Raw genomic sequence first — 25,314 nt, 5'->3', positions numbered from 1 at the left:
GCGTAGGTCAGCTCACTGTGGCTTGTTTAGTAGCTGCCTTACTCTGTCGAGCGCAGTAGTCGCTCCTCTCAACTAAGATCACTTGGTGGCTCGTCCGCTCAGCTCAGTTTGCCGAGCAGTTACTTAGTATTGGGCAGACAGCTACAGATACGGTCTCACTGTCTTGGATGCTTCAAATGAGGTCTCTCGATACTCGACAGCTACTCGCTACAGCTGCACTTCACCTCGCTGGGCTGTTGTGCAGCTCATAGCTCAGTTCTTCCAGGATCTGTCCAGCTCAGCTTAGCTTTCCTAAAAGTCGATCCTCTCACTTGAGCTCACCTAGAATCGCCAGCTCAAAGTTTAGCTCTCGGGCCTAGCTTGTAGTACAGTACAGCTCTCCCAGGAGCTCTCCCAGCCCATAGTTAAACTCTTCCATAAGCTACTCAGCTCAGAACTCAGCTCTCTCCGGAGCTACCCAGCTAACAGCTCATTCGGAGCTCAGCTCTCCCAGCTCAGAGCTCAGCTCTTCCCGCATGAGTTCAGCTCAGGGCGCATCCCAATTCCTGCTCAGACCTCAGCTCTACCAGCCCAGAGCCCAGCTCTCCCAGCTCAGACCTCAGCTCTCCCAGACCAGAGCACAGCGCTCCCAGCTTAGACCTCAGCTCTCCCAGCCTATAGAGCTCAGCTCTCCCAGCTCAGACCTCAGCTCTCCCAGACCAGAGCCCAGCGCTCCCAGCAGGTGCTCAGCTCTGCCCGCTCGGCTGCTCGGGCCCGCCGCCGCCGCCGCCGCCACCGCTCAGGGACATTGATCGACTCTCAGGTCGCCCCGGTAACCGGACGATGCGAGTCGGCCGTCGCATCGGTCCGTGCGGATACGCTCCTCATCTTCCCCTCCCCCTCTACCCCCCCCCCGTGTCGGCCACGCGCGAGGACGCGGTACTGGGGCAGTGACGGAGTCATTAGGTCGCACGCACGGCTGGCGGTCATGAGCCGTCATTGCTTGTGGGCACACTGAATAATGTTAGTCGTGGGGGAGGGGCGCCTGGCGTGAGGGTGACAGAGCGACGGATGGAAACGTGGATTGGGGAAGATGATGTGACATTGCATTATATATAGATTGCGCTCAAAATGATGGTTCAATTAAAATATGAGAGATGATTAGGCGTCATTTTAAAATCATTCGAATTTTGTCGGCAGGTAATGTTTATTTTTAGTTATTTACCAGCAAATCTTGCATTTAATTTATTCTACCTATTGAGCTGCAAGCAAGGATATACCTATTATGTAAGCATCTACATTCCGTTCAAAGTGACAGAATGTTGTTAACTTCTTCTAAAGAATGTCCGTAAAACCGGTCGTGATAAACCTATCCGTATATTTTACGATCCAGCATTGTGTCGGTGGCCACGATGGGATCATACGCGGAGGCGGGGTGACCGCGGAAGCGGCTGGGTGCTGTTTGCAGTCCATTACTGAAGGAGGCTGAGCATATTGACCAATCTGTGGGCGACACTTACCCGTCTATAGGGGTGAGGCTAATTCGACCCATCATACGCCCTTCAGTGGCCGCATTTATATGGGTCATTGTCTTGGCCGGTGCAGTCGATCTGCAAAGAGTCTGGGTGGGTCTGGTATATGAATTGTATGAGCACCCAACCTAAGTAGGATTGTGCAAGCTTAACCTTTGTTTCTTATTCGCGTTTGTACACTGCTGAACATTTCGAAATTGTTCATTAGCAGGTATGCGATGCATTTCACCTGCTGTATTTTTAATAGTCCTCTATTGCAATCGGACTAGGTAAGAACTGCAAACAATCATACCTTACCAGCGATGTTTGATAAACGGGAACAGATAAAAATGATCAAAACCATGGGAAACATTTTATGGGTATTTAAAAACCAGCATTACATACCAACCAGTATAACGCCTTTTGGGGCGACTAACGGAGCGAGCGAGAGGAAGCGAGAGGGCGATGTGCCAAATTGGAGCACACCAAATTTGAGAGCAATCGGTCCAGCCGTTCTCGAGATCTGGAATCGACCCCTGCACGTGCGCACGTGCAGCAGCACCCCAACTATGGCACATGGAAATGCATCGCCTAGTGGGTGCCTGCCTACCTACCAGCTTTCAGCGCAATAGACCCAGTAGTTACCGAGATATTGCGATTGTTACAAAACTGACACCTCTTCGCTTTGCACGTGACACGTGCATAAGGGGTCACTCACATGCATCGGAATAGTCCAATACGTGGTAGAACGTATGAAGCTACCCTACAAAAATTACCGCATGTAAATCGGTTAAGTGGTTGCTAAGATATAAGCCTCGCAAAAGCGTCCGCGCGGCCGGCCGGCCGCTCATACTCAGAAATTTCCGTCTACGAAAGACTACGCTCGCTTCGCTCGCTCCGTAATGATGTTTGGTTCCAGATACCGCATACCAAATCGGTATTTCTTAAGTATTGGTGTATCAAAAAGTTTATAACCGATTGACATCTCAGCCCGACAACCTCCCACCCCACCCAACTCTCACTGTTACCCCGCACCGCCGCACTAGTATCGGCACTGCGGGCCGGCCGGGCCCTCATTTGGCTGGCTCTCCTCTCGCCCGGGGTTGGCCAGGACGATCCGCCGAGCCCGGCTATCAGACGACTCGGCAGTGCAGTGGCCCCGGCGCTCGACCACGTCCCCGGCGACCGGTCAATAACAATTTAACGGCGTGCCGAGCCGGCGGCGCCGCGCTGGCTCCCCGGCCGGGGCCCGTCCCACACCTCCTCCGACTCGGCACTACCGGAGCCGTGGCCGGGTGTTACACAATGTCTGAATGAACGATTTTGTTCCGATTATTTTAATAAAATTTAGTTTTCGATTATTTGCACAAAATTATTTCTGTCATAAGGTTGGTAAACTTATTTGATTTTCTTCAACATAGGTATATTTTAAGTACAAAAATCCAGGGCATAGGTATATGTCGAAAAAAAGGTTAGGAGAGCCCTTTGTGTTTTTTTTTCGTTGAAAAGAGTGATGTCAAACTGAGCTTAATTTGACCTGAGCATCGCCAAGGAAGCTCCGCTGCTCTTCTTACAGAACTCTTGAACTGCAGGCTTCACATTTGTTTGATCTTTTCTGGCATTTCCCAAGACACCTTAAAAGTTGCGCCTTGATTGCATACAACTCCAGTTAACTTGGTTCTCCTTTCATTCGCTGCTCTGAATTTTCAGGATATAGCCTTTATTTAGGCATTCCTAGCATGGATAAACTCAGCTAAACTTAACGTTAAATTGATTTAATGAACAATGCTATGAGCTATCTTTACACACTTGGTTGCGATAGGTACCCATGTAATGTGAGCATTCGTCTCTCATATAGCCATATCAACCTAATTACGAAAACGCACCTCTCCCCACATGAAGATAATCCCCAAATTGCCGAACAGCTGATGTTTCCCCGGGGACGTGGGCTGTGAGGCTCGCAGGGAGTGCTGCACGTGGACGAGCGGTGCCCGGCAGGGCGGCCGCGACCGTGCCGTGAGGCTGCGATCGATCGGACGACTAAGGACGAGCTCCCGGAGCTCTCCCGGAGCTCTCCCGGAGACCCCGGAGTCGGGCAGCTCGACGGTTCGCAGTCGGCGGGTCGCCGGCGGTGATCACTGCAGACGCCGCCCGGTCTAATGTTGCTGGACGGGGTCGGGGGGGGGGGGACTGGGAGTGCCTGGAGGGGTGGGCGAGAGCTGGGGGTCGGAGGGATGGTGGTGCGTGCTGAGGTCTTACGGGACGAGAGTTGAAGAAGCGGAAGTTTATCAGGTCCGACCTCAAACCTCGAGCGTGACTGAGGCTGTGCATTGTGCAATGGATCGACTGTTTATGTATTGGAAACACGCAGTGCATCCTTGAGTTACGTTTAATCGTTTTACTCGCTTTACTTGTATTTACTGTTATTGCTTTAGTTACGGGATTCGGAATTTCAAGTCAAACGTTATCTTCCTCGGAATCACTTTTATTTGTATTATACAGTGCATATGTTTGCCTGGCAAATTTAAATGATTCATTTAAGTTATTCAATCGCTAAAACTGAAGATAAGTGGCGGGCTTTCTCAGGCATGGTTTTGTGACCAGTGCATGCATAGCATGTGGGCCCACACCGCGCCAGGAAATGCTCTGTGCGTCTCTGACCGTTCGAACTTTGTCGCCTGACACGCTGCCATTGTTTTCTTCCGCAGGTGAACTTTGGTGACGTGTTCATCCCCGAGCGTCTCGTACCACCGAGGAAGGTGCAGCTGGGCAAGTTCTCCACGCTGGCGCATGGCGTAAGTTGCACATAGTCTCTTATAGCTGCACATTGGGTCAGTTGGTTTCGGTTACATTACCGCGCTAGAACATCTCTATCGCACAGCTCGGCACAATGAAAAGGTCATTTATAGAAGTTTTCCGGACTGGAAATTCATTGTATCGGATTCCTCGAACAGCTCGCAGCTCTGTTGATTGTTCAGCAAACAGAACTTGAACCTTGCTGTGGGAGAAGACTGCGACGTCTAATGGTTTCTCTATCAGGCATTTGTCTTTTTTGTATAGGTATTTCTTTGAAGAAAAAAAACTATGGATTCGTCGTAATGTTGTTGATTGTTGTTATCAGATGAATAGCAAACTGTTCTATCAGTATCTATTGCCTGAAGGCAATCAAATGTCCATTAAAGCTCTTAAGCTGTATCGCAGAAACCTTTCAAACCGTAATACGTTTTGTTTTCACACGTCGAATGTAATTTTTGGCATAATAATTGACGGTGCCAAATTGCCATTCGACCGAGCCCCTCGTTAGTCGTCCAAAGTCCAATGTATTTAAATCGGGCCCTTTATTTTGCTTCGCTAAATCTATTTTAGCCCGTCACTGAATCATGAGCTTTGCGAGCTGTTGGGCGGGCGGCGCTGGCGGCGGCGGTAGCTTCTATAGCTGCATAGTTGTGCGACCGTTGGTCGTTGTTGGCCGTTTCCACTGGGGGTCGACCTGAAAGAGGTGATCGCCGGAAGCAGGAGAGGGAGTGATGGAGAGAGCGTGGGTGTGAGGGAGAGAGAGGGAGCGGGAGAAGGGAAGGAAGAACGAGGACCAGATGTTATGCATTGCGTATCACGTGGGTGCGGGATATGAACAGAATGTTCAGTCGCATGTCGCCGACCACCGGATATTGACCATAGGTAGATGTCGAGCACCGGATCCCAGGTTCCGGCCGCCAACAAAGCTGCCTTTCATTTTCACGCCCACTGCAGTACCAAATTGCGTCCTTTGCCTCATGCCATGTGATAAAGTAGCAAGCATTGCAAGTATTTTTGTTTTCCAAGAATACCTATGTGTTATTACCACTTTGCGCTGCACGTAAGATAAAAGATGTGGGTCATAAATCGTATTTCGTTTTTTAGGGGGGGGGGGCGGAGTGGAGAAGCAATAAATGTGAACAGCTCGAGCACACATAATGTTGTATTTGTAATGAAGTATTGGAGGCTTCAGACTTTACTTTTTCCCTAAATATGGTGAACTATGGGTGCCATCTGACTCACCAGAACCATTTCTCTTCAGGTGAGCTCTGGCAACATCGTGATCCTGAACACGAAGACATTCTACATCCCCAACTTCCACTACGACGGCGGCGGCCCGGACGCATTCTTCTGGGTGGGCAACGGCTCGCTGCCCTCGCCCAACGGTGTCAAGGTCCCGGACGAGACCGGCAGGTCAGTTGGAATTTGTGAGCTCCGAGCTCACTGTGAGCTGAGGGTGGTATGGGGTGAGCTATGAAGCCGGTGCGCGGTGAGCTGACTTGAAGGTTATCTGTTAGCTTGCGATGATTTAAATTCTTAACGCGTTGTAATGTAAGCTTATTGTAAGTGAGGTGAGTTTGAGATGAGTTGTAAAGCTGTGACTACTGATCCCACGCCTCTAATCGTTGCACTGACTCCTGACCTTTGACCTCGCCCCCTGGCAGTGACGACGTACTGGGCGGATACCGCGGGAAGGACATCGAGATCACGCTGCCGGGCTCTCTGACCGTGTACAACATCGACTGGCTGTCTGTGTGGTGTGTCCAGTACCGACACAACTTCGGCTGGGTGGCCATCCCGCCGAACTTGGACAATATTCCGCCCTACCTGGAACTGTCGCGACGTCAGGTGAGCAGAGAGTGGGAGAGAGCGGGAGGGATGAGAGAGAGAGTGACGGGAGGGAGGGAGGCATTCGATAAAATAATAAGAGAGCAAAGGGTGTGGAAAATGATAGGATGGCCCTGGCTCGCTGTGAACGTCTTACGTCATGGCTTCAAGCCAATAGGTGCAGTGGATCACCTAAACTAGGTTTCGGATACCAAATATCACTCGTTCCTTGCTCGGGATCTACCTTAGAACATGAATGCTAATTATGTTCGCAATTCGCATTGATTTCCCTAGCCAATAATTCATGTAATAATTACAGGTCTATGGCTTGTGGCCTCTTAATAAGGAACTGGTAAGTTTGGTGGTTTGAGCATTTCCTACAATGATGCTAATCGCCAGCGGCAACATAAATGTTCTAGGGTGTCGTATATGATATCCTCCCCCTCTGCACTACGAACGTATACATACCTTATCAAAATAATTGACCATTTTATCTACGATAACACATCTCCGCATTCGTTGACGTCTTTGTGTTTCTTATTTTACCATTAGCTGTAGTACCGACGCTGTTTTCAGAAAAAGTCATCCACCAGGTACATAGAATCGAACCCGCGTTTCCGGGCCACTGACCCGTTCTGCCTCTGACCGTGCCAGGACCAGGCTCAGCGGGTGCCTTCGGGCGGCGGCGTGGCCTCCCAGCTCACCAACTGTCGTACGCTGGTGGACAACAAGCTGCGCGTCTCCTGGGGATCGGACAGCCACCATATCTACGTGGAATTGTCTGCTGAGATATCCGAGGACGACTGGATGGGCTTTGGCCTCAGCGGCGACCAGTCCAGGTAAAAACTGCCAGTCCAGCTGACTGGTGACCGCGGCGACCAGTCCAGGTCAGAACTGCCAGTCCAGTTGACTGGTGAGGGCGGCGACCAGTCATTCTTGGTGAGAGCGGTAACTAGTCCAGGTGAGAGCGGTAACTAGTCCAGATGAGAGTGGTGACTAGTCCAGGTGAGAGTGGTGACTAGTCCAGGTGAGAGCGTTGACCAGTCCAGGTGAGCAGGGTGACCAGTCTAGGTGAGACGCTCGCTCCCGTTGAGATCGTAAGAGCCGCTAGCTTCAGGTAAGGCTCGCTCGCAATTATACGGCGACACAATTACCTACAGGTTGGCTCATGTAAGTGCGTATGGGTTAGGGTAGTAATCTCATGTAACTGTTAGGGTAGTAATCTCATGTAACTAACTACTCGTTACTCGTTGGAACTTCTAGCTGGACATTGTCGTTAATATTAGGTAGTCAATAGAATATGAAATATTTTTATATCGGCATTCTCCGCTGACATGCCTCGTTCTTTGACGTCAGTCGCGCACACCGTCAGCAGTTGATCGATATCTGTGACGTCAATACGCCCGTGTTTGCGTGTGTGTTTGTTTGTGTGTCGTCTGGCGCGGGCAGTCCTTAGAAGTTAGTACTGTAGGAAGACGTGACCTGCCTGACGATCCTCCGCTTTGGAGGGCTCTGACGTGAGGCGTAACGAGCCAGACAGGTGCGGGGCACGGAACGCTAGACACAATGGAAAGTAAATGCGTGCTGTGTAGCCGGTAGACGGAGACGGGTCATACCATACGCTGAGCTTGGGTATCGGAGGGTCTTACTGTTAAGGACAGGGTCCTGGATCTTATTGATATATCATGCTTGTCCCATAAACCTGACTGCCACCCTGGCCCCCAGACTTCTGGGACACGAAGAAGGCTAATAAACCTGACTGCCAACCTGGCCCTCATACTTCTGGGACACGAAGAAGGCTAACCCTGTGCTGTCCCTCCCTCAGGCCTCTGATGAAGGGTGCTGACGTCGTGGTGGCCTTCTACGACGCTGAGGAGGGTACCTACCGCGCTCAGGACTACATTATCACCGAGAAGGCCCAGTGCAGTCGCGGTCAGGGTGTCTGCGTCGACGAGGAGATCGGTGGCAGGAATGACGCTCAGGTCATCTCGGGAAAACGCCAGAACGGCGTAACGACGGTCACATTCAAACGTCCCATCATCACAGGTGAGAGAGGGTGAGGTGGTGTGAGCGGGTGTAAGGGTGTGAGCGGGTGAGAGGGCGAGAGCAGGTGATGGATGTGAGGACGCTAGGTCCGCGCAGCTGAGGGTGCGGCACTAGACGGCACTGTTTGATATCTTTTAAATGCTGTTTATCTCAAAGAAATGCATCGTGGTGGTATGCATAGAGCACTTACCTATATAAACACATTTAGCTTTTTAGAACAGGTGGTTCAGTTGCATCGGATGAGCGCCAGTAATGGCAGAAGTGAGAGTCTTCACGCTTGAGTCATCGATGCATGCAGTGCACTTAACGGTAGGCGACAAAAAGTTACAACACCTACGTATCTCTGCATGTCTGTACGAGCGCTGGTCCTCTTTGTTTAAGTCTCGCCTGGCCTCGTTATCTGTTTGTCTCTGTACGCCTGGCTAGTTGTCAGGTCCCCATCCCTCGTGTCACTAAATGGCGCCTTCCTTTCGGTTACGGTCTAACCGTAGGTATCCTTTCCGTTACTGTCTGACCGTATCTGATGCGGTGAGAAGCGGTGTCGCTGATGAGTTTTTGCAGCCGCGGCGGTCGTGATTCCCGGATGCTCTCAACTCCGCTCTGTCCCACCGTATGGCGGAGCGGCATCCCGGCTCTCCCGGCGCTTATGTAATGACATTATGACGCGTCAACCTGAGGGGCTGTGGCAGTATTTGAGCATCATCTCGATTGTCCGAAGACAAAGCCATCGTCTATCGCTTCCCCAGTCCCCACCCCTCTCTCCACTCTTCTCTCTCTCTCTCTCTCTCTCTCTCTCTCTCTCTCTCTCTCTCTCTCTCTCTCTCTCTCTCTCTCTCTCTCTCTCTCTCTCTCTCTCTCTCTCTTCTCTCTCTCTCTCTCTCTCTCTCTCTCTCTCTCTCTCTCTCTCTCTCTCTCTCTCTCTCTCTCTCTCTCTCTCTCTCTCTCTCTCTCTCTCTCTCTCTCTCTCTCCCTCCCCTCCTCTCTCTCTCCCCTCCTCTCTCTATGTTTCCTGGCTCCTCGGGTTCCGCGCCGATGAACGCCACATTACCGACAATAACGCGATGACAATCGGTGCCGCAGAGCCGTGGATCGGCCTTCCGCTCAGTTTCTGTCCGTGGTCCGGGTCTGATGCTGATGTGACGTCATATGACCTGGAGCTCAGTTATCACCTGCCAAAATGTGTGCTGTATCCGTTTTTGTCTGTCAGAATTAGTGGACTGTTTTGATACCGACTGTTCCATTCCCTGTCGTTATTTTCTTTTGGTTTACCTTTATATTAGGTATAGAGTATTTCGTAAAAGTCAGGTTATGCGCTCGGTAACCTTGATAAAAGCAGACAACGCCTCGAATGAAATTAGAACGGTTGTAGGTAAATGCTCACAATATCGAAAACACTCATTGGTGTAGGTGTCAGAGCCAGCATTTTAGACCGTTGTACCATTTTATAATTTTTAGACATTGACTTTGTGACGTCAGGGTCCGTGTGCAATGACGTCTCTTCTTCCTGGGCGTGTCTTCTACGAAAAGCGAGCAAATGAACACATTTGACTCCGTCATGCATTGCCTTATCATTGCCTTATTATCTTTACCAAATTTGTAAATCAGCCCGCGTGACCTAACGGCAGGAACTGAGTATTAACAATTTGCTGATCATTTTGTCCCCAGGTGACAACCGTGCCGACCGCCCCTACATCATCAACGGGGGAGTACAGGTGATCGCTGCCATTGGACCGCTCAACTCACGTAAACAGGCCAACTACCACTCGCGCGGCTGGGGCGCAGGTAAGGGAGAAACAGATACTCTATGTGCATTGTGCATTTTGTATACAACTTTCGTGGCCTTAGTGGTTAATAACTCATGTTCATTCAACGCTTCAGACAGCAAGGCTTTCCTCTTAACCCTCTTTTCATCCCTTCCTCCGTTCTCCAGGTGTCATCGACTTCGGCGCCATCAACGATGACCGCTGCGCCGACCGGAGCGTAACACCCGTGGTCGAAGTCATCAACAGCCAGCCGTGGCCACGCCGAACCATCAGCGGCACCAACCAGTTCGAGGCCAAGATCGGGCCGACGGGCGGCAAGCGCGGCTACCAGGCCGTCACCGACATCGCCTCCTGGGGCATCGCCTGGTGGATCAACGGCCAGCTGATTCCCGAGCTCTATGTGCGCCGTGGCGAGACGTACACGTTTATCGTGGAGGGAGGAAACGACCCCAGCAACCCGGCCGAGTGAGTGGAAGAGGGAGAAGGAGGATAAGGGATGGATGATGGAGGGGAGGAGAGGGGGACTTAGTTGAACGGAGGAAGGAAAGGGAGAGAAGTTTGGAGGGAGAGAGTAACTTGCGTTCAGCGCTGTACTCAGATACGCCCGAGGTACCGGTGTACGTAAACTTGTAAGCAGGGTATTGTACTTGCATGTGCGACGCGCCGTTAGAACAGAATATCACTGACTCCTGTACAATGTTTCCACCCACTGTACCTCACTGTGTACCCCTGTACCCCAGGTACCACCCGCTGTACCTCACCGTGTACCCCTGTACCCCAGGTACCACCCGCTGTACCTCACCGTGTACCCCTGTACCCCAGGTACCGTCTGCTGTACCTCACCGTGTACCCCTGTACCCCAGGTACCACCCGCTGTACCTCACCGTGTACCCCTGTACCCCAGGTACCACCCGCTGTACATCACTGACGACAAGGAGGGCGGGTTCGCCAACAAGGATGCCGTTGGCAGGAGGCAGGAGCGCGTGTTTGCAGGAGTGAACGCGGGCGCCATCGGAGGAGCCATACCCACCGCCGGTGAGACATCTGGCGGACGGGAGGGGAACTAACACTTCTCCAACCGAGTCCAATCGAAACGAATGCCTCGTTGACGACTGACTGGTACTGAGAGCATTGGGAAATCGCTTCACTTTTGGGCTGCGGACCCTGTGATCCCTTGTGACTCAAATTGCAGCCCTACATCGAACACGTTCCGATCAATCACAAAAAGTTAATGATGGGCGATATAAATCTCCTTCGGCTGGACAGGGTTTATTATTTCCCCCGTACTGACCGTGACCCTCCCCCCACAGCGGGCCGCGCGTGCAACTACAAGCCCCGTTCAGGTATCGATATGGCGGACAAGGTGGCCACCTTTGAGGAGTACGCCCAGACCCTGGAGGTGAAGTGCCAGCCCGGCCAGCCCGCCCGGCTGGTGTGGACCGTGCAGGCCGACACTCCGGAAACCGTCTATTATCAGGTGAGCTCGAGAGGTGGTGTATGGCACGGGGGGAGAAGGCGCTTGGGTACCTGTGATAAGGGTGAAGGTTTTGTTCTGTTTGTCTTGCTGATGGCTGTGTATTGATGTTCTTGGTTGTGCTGCCGGGGCATAAAATGTGCTATGACTAGTGAGCGTCCTAAGAAAAACAGCATAAGCCTTTTCTTTTCGACAGTCGTACCATCACTACCAAAGCACTTGCATCAGTTGCGCTGTGATGTAGGTATTGAGTTTGTCGAAGCAGCGTCTCACACCACCCCCTTTCGGTCAATCCACAGTGCTACACGCACCGTAACCTGGGCTGGAAGATCCACGTGCTCGACCCTGAGGAGTCGCTTCAGGAGCGTCAGCAGGATGACAACAATGACGCGGCCACCGCGCGGCCCGTGCTCGTCTCACTGCTGGCGGCGGCGCTGGCCGCTCTCCTGGCCGGGTGGTGATGGAACTGGGAGCGACAACCGACCCGGCCGGCTCTGTGGTGACGTCACTGGTGGACAGCCATAGTGTGGTATGACGTCACTGGTGGACAGAGATGGCTGTGTGACGTAATCGGAGGACAAGGACAGCACGGTACAGGTGTGGACAGAAGGGTTTGTGATGTGCCACCAGACTGGGGTGATTAGAAACTGTGGTACGAGGTGAGGGAAGCGATAGGGTCAACAGTCACTGCGATGGCGTGGTGTGAACTGTGCTCTAAACACGCTGGACTGTGGCGCGTTCAGTAGGGCAAGGCTTCATCAGAACGGAGAGAGTTTCGATCTGGACCACTGGTGACACCGCACAGGACAGAAGAGGACAGGAGAGCTGCCATGGTCACCACGGCATCCTGTCATCAGTCGACGTAACTCTGTGACGTCACGATTACGTCATCGGAGACCGAAGGACTGGAGACATCCCGAGGAACAATCACGTGGTATTTATACAATGTGGCTTGCTCTGTGGTATGACAAGCGAGCGATGAACCCGCGAATGTATGCGTGTGTTTGTGCGATTTTTGCAACAGTCTCGTCGATCACGTCGTAAATGTGAAAGCAGGTCTCTTGGCTTGCATATGGTCACAGTCTCGTCGAATCCACGTGCTTTTATGACGCAGTTTAGAGTATATGAGCGCTGGTTGCGCAAATAGGTCGTTCGGGTATGAGTGAACCATGCCCCATTGGGGGTATGTCTGTCGTTACCGACTCGTCGAATTCATGTGCTTTTATGATGTAAACGGATAGGTCGTGACGTGCTTTTAACGCGTGTATTATGGCTTGTATGGCCAACTGCGGGCTCATCCAACTCGTCGAAAAAGCCGTGATTGTATAGCAGTTAATCAACTGAACACGTCAAATCGCTACTCCAGCCTCGTCTGTGTGCTGGGTCCTGCATTCAGTGAACGTTCCAACTCGTCGAATACCTGTGCTTTTACTACGCTACATCACAGTGGTGGTGAGTGTTAAAACTGGCCCGCAGGCCCTGGCCGGGATCAGAAGCTCGTCGAACTATTGTGCTCTTACGTGGCTCGTAGCTCGCAGTGCGCCGTATAAATATTCCGATGAACGCTAGAGAAATGTGCGTCCCAAGCGCCGCCGTAGCGATCAGCCAGTCTCGTCGAAATGAATGTGCTTTAATTGATCGCTCGTCTTGGAACAGTGCGCGCATTCTCGAGCAGTGTACATATCGGCGCTGGGGTTTTCGAGTCGTATTTATTATTGCCGAGCGACTGACTGCCCGAGCGTGTTGACTGCTAGATAGTATGGTCGAAACGCGTCTGATTCACTGTGCCACGGTAGCGTACGGCAGATGCTGCGTTTTGATCACGGTCTTCATTTCAGCCAATCACCGCAGAGTCACCGGCCGCAGTCAGAAAGGTTCGGTGCGAGATCCGCTTCAGTTCGCTTCTCACCACACTGGGCAAGTGGCGCCCGGGTCCAGACAAGGCCGTGTGATCTTACAAAGGCCGGATGACTACAGTCAGGTCATACGACCTGGTCAAATCCATACCCTGACAAAGGTCATCAGGTCCGGCAAAGGTCAGACCTGGCAAAGGTCCGATGACCCGGCTCTAGCCCAGCTGCCCGGCTGTTGCACGGTTCGTCCCCTGGTTGGTCGCGGTTTTCAGAGGACAGGTGTGTCGGCGTCATGCCAGGGAGATGCTGCATCGTAACCAAACCCATATCCTTACGCTCACGTGCGTCAAAACTAGTTGTTCTTGTCCGGGGCTGCCCATTTCAACCATATCTGATCGAGAATGCGGCGTGGACACGAGTTTTGCGGTTACGGCACCCTCGCTCGTCGACGTTTTATTCGATCATTTTGTACCAAAATAAATATTGATTGTATCTTAAGTGTGGTTTGAAAGGTGCAATGGTGGTGGCCTGAGAGTAAATACGCAGCTGTTAGTGGACGCGCGGGTTTGAGGGCGGAAACAGGGTCCTGGCTTTGGAGTATTCGGTAAGGCGCTTGTCCGAGGGTCGGAGGTCCCGGGTTCAATGCCCGAGGCCGCCCAGCCCCCGGGTGCCTCCCTGGCTACACCGCCAGAGGCAGGGTAGGCTCTGGTAATTGTCGAGACCTCAGTGAGGGAGGAGAGGACTGCTTGTGGTCGGGTCTGTGTAGCATGACGCGGCGAATCGAATGAACGAACTAACCGTGACCACTATAGGCGAACACTTAAATACACTTAGAACAAAAAATAGCACAGTTTCGAGACCAATAATGCGGTAGCACGACACAAATCCGAGTAACCACTAACCAGCAAACATAATTACGTAATAGGTAACTAGATTACCTCTAAACATTGTAAGCCCCACGGACACTAGTCTTAGAACAATCTCAGCTAAAAAGGACGAAGCTTTAGGCTCGCATATGTGCATGCTTCTTCAGATTCTGATTCTGCTGATTGCAATGGCTATGCTCGTAATGGCTTGAAGCTTGGACATTTAATTTACAATATGAGATGTTAACGAAACAGACATTAGCAACGCGTTAATAGGTATATTACAAAAAAACTGCACTTATTTCGCTGATAAAAGCCCAAAATACGATAAAATTGACAGTGAACCGCATTATCTTACAGCATACTGTACAATTGAAAAATATACTCAGCAGTATCACTACGCCGCATCTATCCTCTTTTGAACACAGAATAGCAGTATGTTTCCAGTCCACGCCATATAGCCGTCCTATTTGCAGCACCAAACCGATCTCACAAAACAAGATATTACCATAGACAACCTCTCCAGAGCAGGATTAAGAGGACGGTCGTATGGCGCTGAGCAATCGCATCCACAGCAAGAGGACACGAGCGATAAAAAACAAGAGCATAAACACAGCGGCCCACTTCACATCTAGCAGTCCCCCACAAAATACGGTACCGGGTCACCGTCCGATCCGTGCGGGGCCGCCCTCCCTCACACGGTTCGTCGGAAGGTCATCTCAGGCTCAAAACAAACGATATATACCATTCGAAAGCTGACGGTGAGCTGAATCCAAAAATGTATTTTTTTATCAAAATCGATCGATGGCCTTTTTTGAAAATTGCGTTTTTGTAAAAACTTAATAATATTTTATTCAACGGGCTGTCCCAGACATTCTTGAAAAGATAAACATGTATTTTTGAGCTCCAGTGAAAGCTGAACGCCAAAAGAACAATATTTAGTGAAGCAATATTTCCAAACATTAATATGCGTCTCCCACAGCTGACAATAAGGCGCAATCACACAGCTCAGTGTCACGATGGACCAAAGTCAGCCACACAGAAGCTTGAAATGACCCTTATCGACTCGCAGACCCGGCGCTCTCGGCCCGCCTGACCGGCCACGGAAAGAACGTTCGGCTCTCGTTCTACTAAACAAATGTCATATTTGTCAGTTTAACTGTACACATCGCTATTAAAGTTATTCAGGATACCTGTGAAGAAAATTCATTGTACTGTCATCTTCACATCATGCATTAATTTGCATTTGTTCATGTCTACTTTGCTCAATTGAGCTTGGTATCATGCCCATTTAAGGAAAATTGGCCGCGCTGAAATGTCAAAGGTTGCACCGGCCTCAGCTCGGGTGGAGTGGGGGTAGCGCCCGGCGGGGCAGGGTAACCTTTGACCGGTCGCACGGCCGAGCAGCTGTCACCAGTACAGCCTCTGACAGTGAAACCCCGCTCACTTCCCCTGCGCGGGCACTGATCGCAGCTGGATGGAACAAAACATGTATAAGAAAAAATGTAAATTAAAGCATGTTGTAAATCAAGCAGAACAATGAATTTTCTTTACAGGTATCCTGAATAATTTTAATAGCGATGTGGACAGTTAAAGTGACAAATATGACATTTGTTTAGTAGAACGAGAGCCGAACGTTCTTTCCGTGGCCGGTCAGGCGGGCCGAGAGCGCCGGGTCTGCGAGTCGATAAGGGTCATTTCACGCTTCTGTGTGGCTGACTTTGGTCCATCGTGACACTGAGCTGTGTGATTGCGCCTTATTGTCGGCTGTGGGAGACGCATATTAATGTTAGGAAATATTGCTTCGCTAAATATTGTTTTTTTTTTTTGCGTTCAGCTTTCACAGGAATTCGAAAAAACATGTTTATTTTTTCAAGAATGCTCGGGTTGATTAAAAAATTATAGTTTTTAAACGCAATTTTCAAAAAAGGCCATCGATCGATTATGATAAAAAATACAATTTTGGATTCAGCTCACCGTCAGCCTTCGAATCATATATACCGTTTGTTTTGAGCCTGAGATGACCTTCCGACGAACCGTGCTCAGCCGGACCCAGGCCCGCCCGACCCGCGCCGCTGCCCTCCCTGTAGTGACCGTCCGGTCAGCGGGCACTCACCCTCCCACTCTGACGGGCGCGGCGGCTGCTCAGCGCTCGCACCAGTCGCCGCACAGCGCCTCCACCAGCTGCGTGGCGCTGCCGAAGTCGTTGACCAGCTGCCGCAGCTGGTGCAGCCGGCGCAGCTGCTGCCGGTGCCGCCGGGAGCCGGCGCCCTCGTAGGCGCAGCCGGCGCACAGTTTGTCGGCCAGGTAGTACAGCCACTGGATGTTGGTGACCGGGCAGTGCTGCCGCCACCGGTCGCTGCACGGGGACACCAGATTGTCGGGTTGTTATCACGTGGAAGACGGACGGCAGCCGTACTAACAATGGGGAAAAGTGGCGACAAGAGGGATTATCTACTGAATCGCATCGGGTCAGGTCATTCAGCAATAAAGTCGCGACTTGGTATCTTTACAATGTGATAAAATAAAGACACCATCTGCAGACATGAAACCTACTCATAGCAAATGAAAGTTGTATTTCTGACTAGCTCAATCCAGAGTGAAATGCTATAATAGCATACAAAGATGGTTAACAAACGTTTTAAAACTCAATCCACCATGAATGACTAACGATCGCTTCGATATACAAAATCAGGGAGGATAAGGCGCGGCACAAGCCACATTCCTCCCAGCTACCTCCCCTTCTCAGCGCTGTCATCCCCCTTCCCCTCCACCAGAACACCCCCAGACCACTTCCCAGCGGGTCACTCACTCCGTGGCTGTCCTCATCTGGCGGTAGACCTCGAACTGATGGTCCCCGTGCGCATTAAACAGCGTCGGGTCCTCTGCCAGGTTGTTGTAGACCACGGCGCCGTCGGCGCGCAGCCGCGACAGAGTAAAGTCGATGATGGTCGCTCGGAGTCCGGCCGTGGGCAGACGGTACCGGCGGCCACCCAGCAGGCCCGGGAGGTGGTCAGTGTCCTCCTCTCGGAGCAGCACGTTACCCCAGTGGAGGTCACGGTGTTCGAACTCGAGCGCCGCCTCACCCACGGCCAGACTGAAGGCCACCTGACGACAGAGTGGACGCGTGGTGAGCGATCAGGGGCAAGGCAGATGGCGACGAGTGCTGTCACACAATCTGGTATGCGGATGGCTGTGTGTGCGTTGGGGTTAAGGGGCGACTCAACTCGGGAGGTTATATGGCGCCCATAACGACTGATTTACATCGCTGTTATTGAGGATAAGCGGATGGCTGTGAAACTTGACGTGCTAGTACGATTACAGCGGGGGTTTATTACACACAGTTTGTATAAAAAGTGGCAAGATGAGCTGAAGAGCATGACATGCACCCAACATTTTCCTAACAAAACCAGCCAGCCTTATATTCACAATGCTAATTTGAAAAAGCAGCACAACTGTCTGACACGATGCACAATGAAATACTTATTGGTGCATCTGACCCAGCAAGAGCTCAAAACAGTCTGACATGCCCTTCGGGCGTCACCATGTAGCCATAACAGCCAGAGCAACTCTTGACAGGTCCTATCCACTCCCCGGACCACGACAGCAGTTAAGGCCTGGCTACACTATGAGTTTTCTGAGTGTTTTTTTTTTGCGGATTTGCGGGTTTGCAAATCGTTCTAGAAAAATAAACAATATTAGGTTTTTGTGATGTTTTTATATTCAATTTTAGTTAATATAAGTTATATTAACTCCTGCATATAATTAATGTAAAATATATCATTTTTACTTTTTTCTAGAACGATCTTAGGCAAAAAACGCAAACCAGCAAAAAAACGCACGCAGAAAACGCATAGTGTAGCCAGGCCTTTTGGCCAGTAACAACTCCAGACAGTCGCAAAGTCACAGCCATAGCCACACTCATAGCACCAGCACTGTGTCTGTACCTGATAGAAGGCGGCTATCGCCTGGTCCACGTCCCGGAACTGGAAGTTCTCCAGGTCCGTGCCCGCGTGTGAATACTCGAGTACCAGGAACAGCTGGTCGCTGGGGAAGACCCGAGGGTGCTCGTTCTCCGAACCTGGCGACAAATTGACGACAGAGGTCACCGGAGGTCATAGTCGGAAGGTTAAATGGCAAAACGGCGGTTAAAATCATGGTATTTACTCTTCGTTATAGCGGGACCCTCATCCGTCATATTGAAGTCATGCATGTTTTTAGCACTTGAGAAAAGCCTTATTCGCATATGCACCGATCCCAAAAAATACAGTCACCCTTTATCATGATAAAAACAATGTAAAAGCGAGGTTTTCGCTCACAGCAAATAATTATGCCGGAGAATGCAAACGTGAATCAACATTCACAGTATCCACTCTTCATACACATTACACGTCAACCCCGGCCAATCAGTAGCGACAAATAGCGAGTAACCAGCAGCGAGCAGTCAGTCAGCGGGCCGATCGGTACACCTCTCTCACATCCTCACCCTTGTCTTGGTCAAACTTGTCCCAGAGTTTGTTCAGGGAGGCCGGGTACGCGCCGCGCACCACGTGACTCGAGAGCAGGCGGACGTAGCCCTCTGCCGCGTGCTCCTTGCCCGCGTGCAGGTCACTCAGCGACCTGGGGCAGCGGGGTCAGGGGTCAACAGCGGCCTGGCAGCGGTGCGGCGCGGTCGGGTTAATGTCACTCGGCAAAATGTGATCAGTGAGAGCAAAGTCTGACGAAGAACATTAACTTAGAAACTGGTCAGACAGATCAGTCAGATGAAAGCAGTAACTAAAAGCGCTGGTAACTTTCTGCAACCGTCAAGCGGTTAAAAAAGTTCGTGGAAGAGAAGCAACAGATTTGAACAAGCATTGGAGCGCTTTGGCAAAGTTTATCATAACAAATTACATAAGCTCCAATAGGGCTCCACAGTTCCGTAACTTAAATATAAGCAACCAAATGCTCTCAACCACCTGAAGACGGAGCCATATTCTGGCAGTGGCGTCTGGCATCTGGCATGTTAAAATTGCTCGCGTTGACTCACTTTGAGATGAGAAGCTCTGACAACACCTCTCCGTAGCTCTTCTGAGCCGCGTCGTTAACCTCAAAGTCGCCCTCGATTGGCATAATTTTGATGACCGACCGGGACGTCTTGGTCTCGCAGAGAAACACCTCTCCGTACACACCCTCGCCAATCTTCTTGGTCACCTTGTGCCTGTGAACAGCGGATAGTGCGAGCTGTGGTTCGTAGTTTAGCGAGATGGTGTGGTCCAGATGACAGAGACATCATGTATGATAGCAATGGGGTGATCTGAACACACAAATAACGTGTTATTTTACAGCCCACGTCTGACCTTAAAAAAAAAGAATCTGACTAAACAACCAAGCCCACGAGAAACAGTCTAGTGCACAATCGGCATAGTATACATGAAGTAAATGCATGAAGCTTGAAAGCTCAATCATAAAACGATAACGATACATGCCTCTTCACCACTGAATGCAACGCCTTTAGCAGTATGTATTACACCTTTTTACACTCAAAATAGGCATCTTTTCATTCAATTTCGGCGAATTGCATTCAATTTTAGCGATCTCTCTATTCAAAGCAAATGAGAGATCGCTAAAATTGAATGCAATTCGCCGAAATTGAATGAAAAGATGCCTATTTTGAGTGCAAAAAGGTGTATTCATTGCACTCACCTGCGAGAGTACTGTAAGAAGCTAGCCGGTCGCTCCAGGCCACACAGCTCCAGAACCCTGGCAGCTGGGTCGTCGTAGTTGAGCGACACGTCCGGTCCGTTCTGCAGAGTCGCCTCCGCCTCGTCGGTCGACACGTAGACGGAGGAGCGCCGGTGTTTGGGCGCCGGGCTGAACCCGACGGGCAGCACGGAGCGCCGCCGCGGCGTGGGCACACACTCGGACAGCGGGGCCATCGAGACGCGCACCGAGCGCCGTTCGGCCGCGCCCGGCAGAACGGGAGAAGCAAACAGCGCGTCCCCGCCGCCACCGGTCCGGTCTGCGGCGGCGCGCGGCGTGGCCAGCGCCGGCAGCGAGTCCCGCAGCGCCTGGAACGCGGCCATCGCTCGCGAGTACTGCTCTTCGGAGAGCTCCCGGTGGGAGAGCTGCATCGAGCGCCGGCCTGCCTGGCGCGCCTGGGGCCCGGTGGTGCCCATCTCGGAGACCCGTCTGGACGGTAACGCCACGGACCGCCGGGCGTCCCGCGGCGTGCGCCACTCGACCTCTGACGGTGGCGGAGGGGCGGGCAGCGCCATCGACACTCGGCGGCCACTCCTCAGTGTGTGAGTCACAAACTCCTGCTGCTGGGGCGGCGGCGGCGGAGGTGGCATCAGCGACCGCACCCGGTCTCCCTCTTGGTCCTCCTCCTCTTCCTCCACGTACGTTGCCAGGGTGGTGCGGCGGCTGCGGAGGGGACGCAGCCGTGACGTGTAACCAGTCGGCTCCTCCTGTCCGCCGCGGCCCGGCTGCAGCGACCGCCGACGGTCCGGCAGGTCAGAGGCGTGGCGGGGCGTCACTGTCCAGTCGCGCAGCCCGCCGTCCGCGGCCGCCGCGTCCACCTGACATAAGGAGCGGCGCCAGCCCTTGCCGGCTCGCAGCGCCAGCAGCACCGCGCCCAGAGACGGAGTGGTAGCGGCGGCGGCGGCCGGCGGCCGGCTCTTCTCGTCTGCAGGCAGCGGGACCAACGCGGTTAGAGCCAGCTACTAACATTGAGCCTGTGGTACTTTGTGTTATTGTAAACATGAGGACACGTTTTAAACAAAAGCTTCGCACACTGCAATTGATTTGATGAAAAATACTTAACAGTAAAACTTAATATTGATTTAAAACACAAATAACGAAAGTAAAAACATAAAATTCACGGAACACACGTAAAATATTGAGAAAAAAACAGCAATTCAGCAAGGATGCTGAATAAAAGTTTGAGTTTAAGGAACGTGATCTCTTAACCACAGCCTCTTCTCACCTCGATCAGGCGACAGCAATGGCGGCAGGTGCAGCGGCGATACATCGGCCTCCGAAGGACCATGGTCCGTCTCCAGTGGGCCGTCATGGTCCGCCTCCAGTGGACCTTGGTCCGCCTCCAGTGGACCTTGGTCCACCTCCATCTGACCGTCATCCGCCGCCGACTCGACCTTTGTCGCGTCAGAAGCGTCTTCCTTCCACAGACCGCTATCCTCTCCTCCGCTGGTGTCTTCGGCCGCCGGCGATGGGTCTCGGGCCGCCCCCACTTCTTCCAACCGACACAGGTGGACAAAACACTCGGCCATCCTTCCCATGGAGCTCTGTGAGGAAGAGGGCGACATCTTTGCGTCGCTCTCCGCGGGATCCTCGGAGACATCCGCAGCTCCAGAGTCGCTGCCCGCCCCCGTCAGCTCTCGGAGCTCATCGGAACTCAGTCTCTGGACACGGACGAAACAGTCGACTAGCGGCGACGCACCGTCGAGGTTCGTCTGGCGCGAACTGAGCGGATCGGTACCGGACCTGTCCGCAGAAAACCACCGTGACCCATCGGTAGCGTCCATGGGGGCAGCCGGCACATCCTGTCCCAATTCGGCGTCCACCTTCGAGTCGGCAAATCGAGACAGATCAGACCGCACCTCGTCGGACGAGAGGCGCGACGCGCCATCGCCAGAAACGAGTCCCGACCGCGCCTCGACCGAACCTGTAGGCGCCTCAGCAGTCTCCTGCTCTTCGTCTTCTTCGTCCGATGAGAACACAGCCGACCTGTAGCGCGGCAGCATGTCCACAGGACCATCGGCTATGGAGTCGTCGGCCCCTTCCACCGACAGCCTCGTCTCCTGGTGCGCCCGTGTTGCCAACACGCTTGTCTCCGGCATTGTCTGTCCCACCGCTAAGCTGGCTTGGTGTGACTGTCCCACCGCTGGGCTGGCCTGGTGTGACTGTAATTCCATCGCTAGGCTGTCCTGATGTGACTGTCCGACCGCTGGACTGGCCTGGTGTGACTGTCCGACCGCTGGGCTGGCCTGGTGTGACTGTAATTCCATCGCTAGGCTGTCCTGATGTGACTGTCCGACCGCTGGGCTGGCCTGGTGTGACTGTTCCATCGCTAGGCTGTCCTGATGTGACTGTCCGACCGCTGGGCTGGCCTGGTGTGACTGTCCCACCGCCGGGCTGGCATGATGTGACTGTGCCACTGCTGGGCTGGCCTGGTGTGACTGTCCGACCGCTGGGCTGTCTTGATGTGACTGTCCCATCGCTAAGCTGTCCTGTTGTGACTGTCCCACAGCTGGGCTGGCCTCAGGTGACAGCCGGGGAGGTGACAGCGGCTGGGACGTAGCGGTGACAGCAGGAGCAGAGAGAACAGGTCGGGGGAGGGAGGCGGGCCAGGGACAACGACGCTGTCTCCGTGAGCGCTCCTGTCGGGCTGAGCTCGGCCGGCGACGACGACCAGCTCGGGACTGGCGCCGGGGGTGACGGTGCGCACACTATCCGCGGCCGGCAGGAACGGCGAGACCAGCGGCGAGGCCGACCACAGACGGCCCGCCACCGGAGTGCTGGCGCTAGGTCCGACGGTGGCGGCGCTCAACAGACGCCGGCTAGGCACTGCGGGGGTGCCAACCATTTTCGGCTCCCCAAACAGACCTGATGCCTCGCCGTCCCGCTGCTCCACTGACACCAGTCCCGACTCATCGCGTTTTCTCTCCACGGAGCGCAGTCCTTCCGACACATCGCGGCGCCTTGTCTGTGCCCCTGCCACGCTGTCGCGGCCCTTGGAGGGACCGCTCCAGTCGGAGTCCGGTGCAGGGAAGATCACACTCGGACGAGCACGGGCGGGCACCGTGCTGGAGCGCTTCGAGGCACGGCCGTACGCCTTCGCCGGGCGGTTCTCCTTACCACGTCGTCCTGGGAGCGAGGCCTGCGTGAGATCGCATACGAGAAACACGAGCAGCGGAAACACGCTGCAATATGAGATCGGATGCAGGAACTGATTGATGGCAGGAATGGAATCGAAAGATATCAAAATGAATGAATGAATGAATGAATGAATGAATGAATGAATGAATGAACAAACTAATGAATGAATGAACGAACGAACAAAGGAACGAAGGAACAAACGAACGAACGAACGAACGAACGAACGAACGAACGAACAAGCAAAAGAATGAACGAACGAACGAAACGAACGAACGGAAGAACGAGCAAAGGAATAGATAAATGAATGAATGAAAGAAACAATGAATGGCGGATATGGAAGCAATGAATGAATGAAAGCGTAACGGAGAGAAAACGTGTCTCTTACTACACACTCGGCTCAGTGGAACTCGGTGGAGCTCGTGTAACAAACCACAGGCTGCAGTAGGGGAACTTACTCTCGGTTTTACCGGGTGGCACCGGCGGCGGCGCCGACGGTGACTCGAACAGACGAATGCTCGGCGCCTGGTCAGCGCTGCTCGAGAACGAGCTTTCATTCAGTGGGTTATCTCGGATTTTCACCTTCTGAAAACTGAAACCGCAAAAAGAATAAAGGTTCAATCGGGGCTTTATTTGCATCGAAATTACCTATCTAATTTACATCAATGAAAGTAGTAACAATTGAACTGAAAATGCCTACATAAGGACAGGTGCATCGAAAAATAGACAACAGTGCTTTATTTATATTTATATTTATTTGTATCTATATGTGCTTTGCTTAATTTATGTAACAAGCTGTATCATATGCCAACAAATGTACTATCAGGCAATGTTACGGTAATGGAGTTTCGGTTCACCGATTATACATCACCCAGCGCGACACGACGCGTCGACTCACACTTGTCCGCGCAGCAGCCGGTCGAACGTGGTCTCGGCGTCGGACCAGCTGATGGAGGCGGCGGACGACTGGCCCGAGCGGCCCGCACCGGAGCTGGAGGCCAGCGGGGAGGACTCGGCCGAGTCGGGCTCCCGGTACTGGACGGCCGGAGGGTGGCGCACGCTGCGCCGGGTGGGCCGCATCTCGACAACAGGGCGCAGCACAGGACCTGCAGGCAGTGGAGCGGCTGTGAGGCCGGCTGCGCTGTAAATGCTCCGCACTTGGATAATGGGAGGAGAGGTCATGCCATCTGTCATGCTGCAGTCTGCACACTTTGATTAGTGGATCCATCCATACTAGGGAGTGGTGTGAAACTAGAGCAGTGGGGCTCAATAACTGATAACAGGCATCAGATCATAACTGTATTTAGGATACCCACCTAATATAAGAGTGCGGGACATAAAATAGAATAGCTGTTAATGGTCATTGGGAATGGGATGAGAGAAAATAATAATTAGGTACAAGAATTCATAAATAAATATTCATTCACATAGTAGAAAAATAAATTGCAGCACAAATCATGAAAATAAATTCAAAATATTCTGAGCAGTTAGCTTACAAACCTCACTCGTAATTTGTATCAAAATCCCTAGATTTCATTCATGGCAAGGCCAGGTCCAGGCTCCTATATTGGTAGGAGATATCACAGGAAGAGTTGCAACTTGCCAACTGTGAACTATGCTGGGTCACTTTGCCCTATACTGCCAGACAGTATGAGATTTAAACTACACTCTGCTCTGCTCCTTGCAGAATGTCTTACTTCTTAGCCTGAAATATTTGATCAATTTATTATGATATTGCCTTATATCTTTCTGAAGTTTTCCATTTTTGGCAATGAACTAAGAAGAGCCCAAGTTCCTTTTACAATTTACATAGCTCTTTGCTAGTAAATCATTACACACACATCAAACAATATTCTTCTTTGAGGGAAGGAAGGCAAGACAAAATAAGCTACCTACCAAAAGATAATTGACACTAGGCATCTATCATAAAATTTCATAGCTAAAATATGCCTTATTCAATTTCTGGAAGCTTCATCATGAATGTCAGTTTAAACTCAAAGTTGAAATTAAATAAAACAATTTCACCTAGACCTTTCTTGCAAACAACCAATGAGTTATGGTGATTTGACATTAGGGCATTTACATATTAAAGCCTGTCAAGTGTCAAGTGTCAAGCTGATGGCTAAATTATCACTGATGTGCCTGCCTATGCCTATTTTTCATCAAAGTGCCACCAAACCTCCGCAACTCAAATTGTCTGCAGACTGAGATATGGATGCTGGGTTTCAGTTAGGCATTTAATGGGCTTTTATTAGGTATTATGCTAGTTCAAATTTAATTAGAAGGGTTTTTTGTTGCTTGGTTGGTTGGTTGGTTTGGGTT

The 25,314-nt window shown here is 51.9% G+C and overlaps 2 protein-coding genes across 2 annotated transcripts in view; one reads left to right on the top strand and one right to left on the bottom strand.

Moving 5' to 3' along the window:
- The window catches only part of LOC122385748 (protein Skeletor, isoforms B/C-like), a 31,603-nt gene extending 17,856 nt beyond the window's left edge, over positions 1–13,747 (top strand). The window contains exons 5-14 of the mRNA XM_043374234.1: positions 4,199–4,285; positions 5,548–5,699; positions 5,951–6,134; positions 6,768–6,952; positions 7,939–8,159; positions 9,825–9,941; positions 10,090–10,387; positions 10,827–10,957; positions 11,233–11,399; positions 11,696–13,747. Of these exons, the coding sequence (XP_043230169.1) occupies positions 4,199–4,285; positions 5,548–5,699; positions 5,951–6,134; positions 6,768–6,952; positions 7,939–8,159; positions 9,825–9,941; positions 10,090–10,387; positions 10,827–10,957; positions 11,233–11,399; positions 11,696–11,857 (1,704 nt within the window). The 3' untranslated portion in view covers positions 11,858–13,747. The remainder of the gene's footprint in view (positions 1–4,198; positions 4,286–5,547; positions 5,700–5,950; positions 6,135–6,767; positions 6,953–7,938; positions 8,160–9,824; positions 9,942–10,089; positions 10,388–10,826; positions 10,958–11,232; positions 11,400–11,695) is intronic.
- A 2,197-nt stretch (positions 13,748–15,944) lies between these two features.
- Positions 15,945–24,062, bottom strand: LOC122385747. The gene is made up of 9 exons (XM_043374233.1): positions 23,891–24,062; positions 23,451–23,584; positions 21,083–22,983; positions 19,801–20,782; positions 19,145–19,315; positions 18,602–18,735; positions 18,063–18,196; positions 16,928–17,223; positions 15,945–16,474 (listed from the first exon to the last, which is right to left on the bottom strand). The coding sequence occupies exons 3-9, from the start codon at positions 22,332–22,334 to the stop codon at positions 16,261–16,263; spliced, it is 3,183 nt and encodes a 1,060-aa protein (XP_043230168.1). The 5' UTR covers positions 22,335–22,983; positions 23,451–23,584; positions 23,891–24,062; the 3' UTR covers positions 15,945–16,260.
- Between the last annotated feature and the right edge of the window lie 1,252 nt (positions 24,063–25,314).

This window comes from Amphibalanus amphitrite, unplaced genomic scaffold (genome assembly GCF_019059575.1).
Source record: "Amphibalanus amphitrite isolate SeventyFive unplaced genomic scaffold, NRLGWU_Aamphi_draft 000229F_arrow, whole genome shotgun sequence".
Taxonomy (NCBI): domain Eukaryota; kingdom Metazoa; phylum Arthropoda; class Thecostraca; order Balanomorpha; family Balanidae; genus Amphibalanus; species Amphibalanus amphitrite.
The sequence above is the reverse complement of the archived record's forward strand: the minus strand, read 5'-3'. Positions and strand labels throughout refer to the sequence as shown.